Source organism: Thrips palmi, unplaced genomic scaffold (genome assembly GCF_012932325.1).
Source record: "Thrips palmi isolate BJ-2018 unplaced genomic scaffold, TpBJ-2018v1 HiC_scaffold_8, whole genome shotgun sequence".
Taxonomy (NCBI): domain Eukaryota; kingdom Metazoa; phylum Arthropoda; class Insecta; order Thysanoptera; family Thripidae; genus Thrips; species Thrips palmi.
In genome coordinates this window covers 2,429,705-2,439,442 of record NW_023144635.1, presented here as the reverse complement: position 1 = coordinate 2,439,442, position 9,738 = coordinate 2,429,705, and the positions used below count along the sequence as shown (strand labels likewise).

General features: G+C 37.7%; 1 protein-coding gene across 5 annotated transcripts; it reads left to right on the top strand.

Annotated features, from left to right (window-relative positions):
- The first annotated feature begins 21 nt into the window (after window positions 1-21).
- Window positions 22-9,683, top strand: LOC117653154 (inositol polyphosphate-4-phosphatase type I A). Of its 5 annotated transcripts, none has more exons than XM_034398597.1 (21): window positions 22-188; window positions 740-893; window positions 1,800-1,913; window positions 3,053-3,217; window positions 3,288-3,488; window positions 3,596-3,750; window positions 3,839-4,174; window positions 4,253-4,455; window positions 4,545-4,705; window positions 4,791-4,974; window positions 5,089-5,173; window positions 5,248-5,361; window positions 5,446-5,681; window positions 5,762-6,366; window positions 6,445-6,490; window positions 6,561-6,810; window positions 6,888-7,165; window positions 7,425-7,768; window positions 7,841-7,963; window positions 8,053-8,188; window positions 8,260-8,392. In XM_034398597.1, exons 2-21 carry the CDS (start codon window positions 776-778, stop codon window positions 8,390-8,392), a joined length of 3,987 nt encoding a protein of 1,328 aa, XP_034254488.1. In that variant the 5' UTR covers window positions 22-188; window positions 740-775. The 5 variants fall into 5 exon arrangements, with proteins under 5 accessions (XP_034254488.1, XP_034254490.1, XP_034254491.1 ...); XM_034398599.1 differs by having other exon boundaries at window positions 23-188; window positions 5,762-6,354; window positions 8,260-9,683; XM_034398598.1 differs by lacking the exon at window positions 22-188 and adding an exon at window positions 262-386.
- The last annotated feature ends 55 nt before the right edge of the window (window positions 9,684-9,738 follow it).

Genomic DNA, 9,738 nt, shown 5'->3' with positions numbered 1-9,738 from the left:
CTGCTTGTGGGAGAACGGGAGTTTGACATTTCTCTCCCCACCCCCCTCGAGCCTCCACGATTGATGTTGTTGTTTTTGTTGACGTTCAGAACTGTTCCGAACTTAAACTTTGCCGCAATAGTGACCCTTGTAATATATTGCGCGTGCTTTGATGATGGGGGATTATGTCTCCTTCCTATCTTTCGATGGTAAGAAGGAGCCATTCATTCTGGGCCAGCGTTATTATTTTCTCCGCCTCCGCCACTCGGTTCAGTGGAGGCAAGAAGGCTAAGTGTGGCCAGTACACACGATACTTTGCTTCTCTACTCAGTCATTTATGAATATGAATTCATGTAAAATGGTCTCTGATGTTTTCAATGGATTCTGGTCGTGTATTATCCATGCTAGTAGGTCTCCCTAACCTCATGGCATTCAGTGTAGGAACAGACGTAAGGGCATCAGAGGGACAAGTCTTGTGTGGGCAGATTTCATCAAGTGCACATATTCATAGTTAAATTTTTTTTTTGCACTTCAATTTTTTTCTCCTGTTTAATTTTGTTCCAATTTAGGTTTAGTCTTAGCTTTCAATAGTTTAGGTTTAGCCAATATTGAATGCTATATGCAATCTTTTTGAACCCGTCCTTACGTTACATTGGTTTATTTCATTGATTGCCGATACATTTTGTACTAGTCTCTGTCACACCAGAATATCATAAAAAATCATTTGTGATGTTAACATTCTGTTTTCTATTCGTTTCAGGGCTTTTATGAGATCGGTCATTAAACTTCATCAGGAATGCGGTTCAACAAGCAGGAGCTGGTGACTTTAGCAACCCAGCCAGCTCATAAGTTTGACAAGGAAGGAGTATTGTTATTGCGTGAACGTCAGGATGGCTTTTTCAGACGAGCAGAAAGTGAGTATAGATAAATGACCTAAATTTTCTTTCATTATTCTATAATGTGCTCCTAATCTTTTTACTTTATTTGGTTCATTTGAAAATACCTGCATATTTTTTAAAGCCAAATATACATTGTTGTAAATGTGTTTGTTAATATGCATCATGCGTTACTTAGATCTAGTAGTAGTGCTATCTCGTTAGCTGTTTATGTTAGATATCTTTCCCCCCCATACTCCGATTTATGTACGATTTTATTGTTGCTTAGTAGTTTTATATTATCGCATTGTGCAGGATTGTGTTTAGATTCCTATAGAATTTTGACTTAATTTTGCCTTACTTGATAGGTAACATCAATTTTTGAATTATTTACTCTATACTCCTTATTGTGACAGCATCAAAACTAATTAATGATGCTCTAACACTAGCTTGATGCTGGAAATGAATGTACAGTGGTGGTGTGGTCAATCTTAGCATCTTGTGTGGTTTAAGATAAGATACTGATCAGACATATTTAATGACATTATAAATATACTGGTAAAGTTCCCATAAATTTGATTTTGTGCAAAAACAGGTTTTGCTTTAACATCTCAACTCTTTTGGTGATTTGTAAATTTTGAATGGGGAAAAATCTTCTCTTCCGTGTTTATCTAAAGGGGATTGTCATGGAGAAGGACAATTTCTAAATTGTGTCTCTTCATGGGTTTGTCCCATGCGCTTTGAAAGATACGCACCTTATGTTTTTGCATTGGGGCTGTATGATTTATAATTTATCGAAAAGGTCTAAGAAAAAGTGGTGCTCTGTTCACCTTTGATCTTGACTAATATGGATTGGAAATACCTACCAAAGCTTTCACAAATATTGTTAACTCGGTGATGGCGCCATCTTGTTTTGTGTCGCTGCTTCTAACTGATAATTTTCAGGAGCAGAGAAAGACTGCAAAAGAGTGAAAAGGGCTAAGAGCCTACGAGATCTTAGTTGCTATGGGAACAGCAGCAGTGGCAGCAGCAAGAGCAGCAAAGGTGCCAAGTATAAAGGTATATTAATCTCTGTTTTTGTGCCCTGACGCACATCCACCAATCTCAGAGTTAGTTTTGATTCACATTTCATTGTTCGTACACACTGTACACACAAAGTCATTGGTTGTATTCATCAGACCACATATGAGTTAACACCAATTGCTCATCATCCTTGGGTGTTTGTTGTAGTTCAAGCTTCATACAGCAATTTACAGCACTGAAGTCATTGAATTCATTCTGGTTGTTTGTTAAATTTGTGTCGCCGACACTCCAGTTTTGAGTTCTGTGTTTTGTCTTTGGCTGGTAACAATTTAATTCAGGCAAAATTTTGTTCACTGTTATCCGGGGAATGAATTTGTGTTGTGTTTTTCTTTTTCCCCACTAATATGAATAGGGACGAGAATTCAAACGCATAAAAAGCTTATCTTTTCAGTTTAATTTAGTAAAAGTAAAATGAAAGTGGTAAAGACAAGAAATCTTGGCTTTGGCAATTACTAACAACTTATTAGGATGTTTTACATTCTGCTGCTTCATTAGAAATTTAAAAGTAATTTCATTTGTGTTCCTTGCTCTTGTTATTTAACAATTACAATAATAGTAAAAAGAGAAAACTGTTCTTATTTTAGACTGTCCTCTTGAAGAGTTTGTAAGGCATCCTGTTGTGCTTGTACTAATTTGTTAAATTTTCCAGCCCCTCTTCCCCCCTTGCACCTTTTCCCTGTCCCCAAAAAACAAACTGGAAGTTTTCAGATGGCTGCCATGGAAAGAGTAAAGATCTTTAGTGTTTTCATTTTTTCCCCTTTTTCTTAATGCACCTTAAATAATTTATACTCATGCAATATACAAAAGTATTTTGGTGTTGGTGATAGTATGTGGTTGTCGGTAAGCAAGTAATAATATTTATTAATTCACATTTAGTTGTAAACTGTATGAGCATTGCATGTAGCATGTAGCGTTTCTGGGTTTGCTTATTATTTCTCCATCTTTGTTGCCTGTGATGTCTACATTGCTGTGTATTGTGGCATAGCTCATTGAGTTGTTTGTTCTGAACATATCTAATTGAAAATTTTTTACTTATTTTGTTATTGCTTAGCACATATAATATATTTGTACAAGTCACATTTGACACTATTCTACTGTTAAATTTTGTTTTTCAGTCAGTCTAGAACGCTGGTGTCGACTTCGAGGAAACCTCTTGTTTTATTTCAAAACATGTGATCAGTGGTCAGAGCCATTGGGAGTGCTTGTGCTTGAGCAGTGTGTTGTACACATAGATAGTCCTTCATCTACTCCTCCAGATGGTCCATTTGGTTTCAGTCTAGGTAAGTTCGAATGCTATTTCGTATTTATTACCAATCAGTATTTCACTGTCAATCTTTCTATTTCTTTCAGTTTGGGATGGTGGCCTGAGGCAACACTTGGCAGCCCGAACGGATGGAGAACGGGCTTCATGGCTCAAGGCTGTTGAAGCTGCAAGTTATCGCAATGTTCGTGCAAATTTTATAAGACTTCAAAAACTGCTTGAAACTCGAAGAGATCATAACCCTGATTTAGATGTTGCTATGTGGAGATTGAGGTGTGGTGTTATATTGGGTCCGTATGCATTTTTACAAATTTACGATGTGTTTTAGAATTTTTCAAAACTGTATATCCCTTTGCTTGTGGAGTTCTTAACTGTTTCTATCGTTTTGGATTTACAGACCCATGTGAACTACCTCTTTGTGAAGTGTCACTTGCTTGTGATAACTTATTATGTGACGCTAACGGAAGGCCACCAAATGCTGTTCTTCTAGTTCATGTCTATGTTCCATCAGATCGAGCTTGGGTGAGATATGCTAGAACAGAAGTTGTTGAGGTGTGTAATTTGTTTAAATTTTAGACTGTTAAAAGTTTTGTGCTCAAAAAAAGAAAGTTTGTTTCTATTATTTAATTTTTTTTGGCAGCGGAGCAGCAATCCCAGTTTTCTTGTTACTGTAACTTTCCGAGCCTCTGATGCTCTGGATAATGAAACAAGAGTTCGTGTCACAGCTTATGATGTTCGAGAATCAGTATCTCACACAGCTCTGCCTTTAGGGTGTGCTTTAATTTCGTTGCGCTCTTTGATTGGGAGCAACTCCAGTATAGGAGCTGAAGTAGGAAAATTACGAGTAGCCCTGCGCTCTCTAGCTGGCACCACTGTTGGTTTTGTTAGTATGAGCGGATACCGTCTGGAAAGAGATGACCATGTAGGCGGCTCAAGTGAATCCACACCTTGTCGACAACCTCAGGTTCGAGGCCCAGTAAGTATAGATATGTACCTATGTATTAAGTCAAACTTCTTCATTTAAAATTGATTGGTCCATTTTATTTGCTTTCAGGCTTTAATGCATCGGAGATCTCATTCATTACCTCCAAGGCTGGGGTGCCGGTTAAAGCTACCACCTCATGTTCATATTAACCAGTTGTTTGCAAATCCTTTCATTCAATCATACCGTTTTCATTCTGGGCTGTGTGGTGACATTTTTGTGTCAGAACTTATTGCAGAAAGCAAATTATGCTTTGCTTTTCCCTGTCAATTATTGTGAGTTGTTGTTCATACTAAACTGTTTCCTCCCTTATTATCATTCTTAGTGCCTTAAAAGGTATAACAATTTACTTTCCTCATTTCAGGGCTCTTTGGATTCAAGAAGAAAAAGAGTTATTACAGGAAGTTGCTGGAATGGGAGAATTGAGAGAGCCTTGGCACTCACGTCAACTTCAACTACTTGACAGGCACCTTCAGCTTCTGCATCTCTACAGTCAGGCACAAGAGCATTTATTAGCTCATAAAGGTATTTACCCTTTCATTACTTTGTATTTTATGTGTCAGCTTATGGAAAAATTGAATAATGTATTAATTTTTCCTTTTTCATAAAGGAGGATTTTTGAAACCATCTTCTCGTAAGCAAGATAGATCACTTGAATTTGCCCCTATCAATTTGAATTTGCATAGAATGTGGGCTCAGAGCGATACTTTGGGTAAAGCAGGACTGTATGATATTGTTACTGTTGGAGCTTTCACTGCTCACTCACATCGATCTAAAAATGGAGGACTCTTAAAGTACGCTGTTTCCTTTTTCTGTTGAAATTTTTTCTGATTTCTTAATTGTTTTCTTTTTTATCAAATGTCAGTCTTGATGTTTCATAAATATGATGAACTTTTTCTGATGCACAGGCTTGTCCAGCAGCTGAAAGAATCACCAGCAAAAGGTGGATGCCAAGGAACCAGCAAAATGAACATGGCTCGAGATGCTATTCAGGTAAAATGTTGTGCAAGGTTAGTCAGTTGCTATGTATTTAATTTATGATATTACTGAATTTGGGGTTTACACAGGCCATTAAACAATTAAGAAGAGAAGTTGTTGAAGGTATGAGGGGACTTGTTAGATTGGCAGCCATGAAGCAAACGGTTGGCATGCTGCCTATATGTGAGGACATGATTACAAAGGTAAATTTGTTTTTGAACTTGAACTTCTTCTTCACATGTGTGGTTCTAATATGTTTTGGCTATACAACTTTTTTCTGTGCATAGACCCGTGCTCTTTTAAGTCTGTGGGATTCTGGATTAGTTGAAGAAGCTTTAGCTTTTGTTGATGAATATAAAGTGAATGCCCCACCTGGCCCACTAGAAGATGATGACTCTTTGGAAGATAGTGGATCTCATGATAACGGCTGTGCAGAAAGTGGTCAAATGAGCCTTAGCATGACAAGGTCCATGCAACTGTCTCCCTTCCGACGCATTACCCAACAACTTCACTTTGAGCTCAAGTTTGTGCCCTGAATTATGCTTCTTGTTCATATTTTATTTATAGGTGTTTTCCCTTCTTCTATTCACTTCTTAATTTCAGGTCACCTGATGTTGATGTACTGGCTACTCCTGATTCTCCCCGCTGCACCCGTAACTTCTGGGACTTATCTCACTCCTCTCTGAAGAATAATGGAGGCTCAGATGTTGTCAGTGAAAACCAATTTGTAGCTTTCCCAGATGCTGAGGATGATACTGAACAACAAAAAGAGGCTGACATTGATGTAGGCCGAGACCTAAACAAGAAATCTTCTCAAAAAAGAGTTGAAAGTGCTGAAGATCTACTCTCAAGAGAGACAGATGAGGCATTTGACCAACTGGAGAGTAAATTAGGAGGAGAATATGTGGATGGAAGTGCTGATTGTCTTGAAAGTGTTGGGGATGGCCTAGCTGGTAGTGCAGATTGCCCAACCAGCAGGCGGTGGTTTTTGGATACAAGAGCTATGTGCTCATCACCATCTGCAAATTATTACAAGCCCACTGAGGAACCGGAGCCATGGGACCTGACACAGTTAAATATTGAAGCGAGTGTTATGTGTCTTGTAAGCAAGGTAAAATTTCTTTGTGGGCGGTGCAGTTCCCCTGCAGTAAGGTTACGATCATCTGGAGTAGTTGCTCGGTCCCAAAGTCTGAGAGGTAAATCTTATGGTGTGTGTTGACTAGGTTTACTTCTCCCTTTAACTCGAAGTTTTCATCACTTTTTATCACATTTTCTATTTGAAACAGGTCAGAATTCCAGTCATTATAAACAAGCCCAAGAAAATAAAAACATGTAAGTTATTTTTTTAAACCTCCTGTTTATGTGAAAGCAAAAAACAAATAAAAACTTTCTTTTTCTTTAGGGAACACACAGGTGAATGTACTAATGTACCAAAAGTACGCAACAAGTTTACTGAAGGTCTGGACCTTGGGACCATGTCGGACTGGGTTTCTGAATTAAGACCATCTATGAGGAAATTAAGAGCTGCCATGGATGGGTTACTAAAAACAGCAAGACTAATGCACTCAGCTTTTCGGACAAGGCAGGACCCTCGTGCTGCTCAAAAAGAATGCAATGTTCGATACAGGAGGGATGTTTGCTTTTCCCAGGCAGTCAGTAAACTACTTTGTTAGTGCTCGACTTAACCAAAATTAATTATTTCTTCTTATACCTATTATTTAATTTACAGCTGACTGCTTTGGTGTCTGCATTAATGGCAAAGTTATGGTGTCAAAGACCTGATCCTTCTTTCTTGTTGGTTTTGGCAACTTTTGGGCCAATAGCTGCATTTGAAGGTTTACTCTCTTTACATGGTCATGAACTCGACATGTGGGGTGATATGGTTGTTGCTGTTGAAGATTTGAGCACAGTGACATTTACTCTTGTTCATTCATCATCCACATCACCATCATCATTGTCATCATCATCCAACTCTCGCAAAAACAGGGGTCCTAATTCATCTGACAGGTAGCTATACAATCTGTATCATTCTAATAGCGGATCATCGATTCAGCTTTGCAATTTTGTAAGCTTACAGTCCCACCAAGCAAGCACAAGCACTGCTCCTTTCTGGCCTGAGGCGGCGACAGAGAGGAAGAGGAATGAAGCATGTTTGGCACAACAGCAAGCATACTAAAGCTGAATCACCTGATATATTGGCATTCCAATATGAATCTGTTTTTAGTTTTGGGTCTTACTGATAGTTGTGTATGATGTCTGATTACAGGATTGGCCCAACTTCAACTCCCTTACCGCGAGTTATGGGTTCAAGAGCTGCTTTAACTGTGTTATTACCTGTGCCAGATGTAGTTCTCTCACAATTGCCTCTTCTTGGAACCCCTCAATATGCCCAGCAGCAGTCATCTCGTGCTCCTGTGTCTTTCAAAGTCACGCCGGTATTTTTTAATATCGGCATTAATGAGCGAGCTACTTTTGCTGAGAGTTTAGGACAAACTGCTCCTCAGCATCAGTCCAACTTGGACAACTATAGCCGCCTTCATGCCTACTTTTTGAGATATCGTAAATTGAAGCAGTTGTCTGACAACCAGACACAATCTCCAAGAAGAAGTAGTGAGTACTCATTATGTTCAAAACTGTTTCGAACATAAAGTCTTCAGCATGTAATTTGTTTATTCATTACAGTTGGACTTAGTCAACGAGCTCTGATGATGCTGTTTGATAAACTCCACACCGCTGTTCACAGTAAAGTGAGCAAAAATGTCGAGGTTCTTCAACTAGCCTCTCGAATAACAGTTGCCATGCAGGGTATGTATTCATGAGATTTTACTCACAATGCATTGTGCTTATATTTTGTTGTACTAAATTTTATATTTATCCAACTTTCTGACATCAAGGCTTGCGGTTTACAAGTTGTAAGAGTGCAAAGGATCGAACTGGAATGTCAGTGACATTAGAACAAGTTAACACTTTAACTCATGGTTATGACTTGGCTGAAACTGAAGTTCAAAGAGCTCTTGATTGTATGAGGAGGTATGTAAAGTCAAGATATGTTTTGTAAGTAAATTAAAATGATTTCATTGATTGTTTCCATATGTTTTTAGTGAAGGATGTCGAAGAGAGAACACCTACAAGAACATAGGAATTCGTAAGTATGCCTTCAGTCAATTGGGAGTTAGCTCACTTCCTAAACAATATCGACCACCAGCTGGGACGTATGGATCTGGAGAGACCTGATACACATATGGACAATCTTTTAATTTTGTTGTTGTCATATATCTATTTATTTGTGCTTCTCAGAAGCTAAATCAAAACTAAGTGTAACATGACTACTCTTGGTAGATAATTCCAACGTACCAATTTGTAGTATTTACAGACTGTGAACATGGGTTTCATAAACTAATGTGGTAAAAATTGCAACCAGTACCAGTTGTAATTAATGATTTAATCTTGAAAGAAGGCCTGACATAAAGTAAGCTTTTTATCATAGTACACCTGAATTAACTTATCTGTTAATGGTCAAAAGATTTATCATTGCATATTTGTGTAGTTTCATGTTATACAAGTAAGGGATCATATTAAGAAATGATCTTTTGTACAAGACATTGTTACTTATTTTATTAATATTCTACTGTGTTACAATTTGTATTTAAAGCTAGCTCATGTTGTTTGTGATGTAAATTGAAAAGATTTATTCATGTTGATTTTAATGTCTTTAGTTGTACAGTAAGCTCTTAATAACAGTGCATTCTTTCATTGCTGCAAGCCATACTAAACCATGTTGAAAGAACTCCACATCCCTTTGGGGTACTTTGGTTGACCATTAATTTATTCCTGTTTGAAATGTGTGTGCGTGCCATCTTAATTTTAATATTATATTTTTCTAAATGTTTGACTGGGGACGCCATAGTGGAGGCCTTTTCGTTCAGGACCGATTCAAATTGTATTCCGAAACCTCAACAAGCTTCCTGTTCTTGTGGTGCCATGTCCCTGACCGATGCCAACTATGTGCTCAGTACTATAAAATTCTGTTTTTTAGCAAAATTTAGCAAATTTTCCAACTCAAAGGGCTTCTTAAAGTTTTGGTCTCCTAACAAATTCATGACCTTCAACTTCTTAATACATCATTTCTTGTATTACTGTGAACTGTTTTAGAGTTTTAGATTTGAGAACTATTGATTGCTGCCTATAGAAATCTATTTATTAGACATGTTAAAATTATTTATATCTTGTTATGCTAATGTGATAAATGGACTGCAGGTCATTAGGTTTTATTGTTAATTAAAAACACTTCAGCTGAGAAAAGCACAAATGTACAGTTAAGAGATGTCTAGATTTGTCAGTTTGAAAGCATTTGGCTTCTATCCCAGTTGTCAGGAAAAGGTCAGGTCAACAGTTGTTGCATCACTTTCTGGTTGATTCGTGATAGTGACATATCTTTTAAAATTTTGAACCATTCTTGTGACTTAGTACGGTGCAGTGCTTGTGATTATTCTGTGTGCCAAGTAATACATTCAGTATTGAGTAACTGCCTTAATTATTTGATACCTGCTCCATCTACACTCAATTCAAGGAAAGGATGA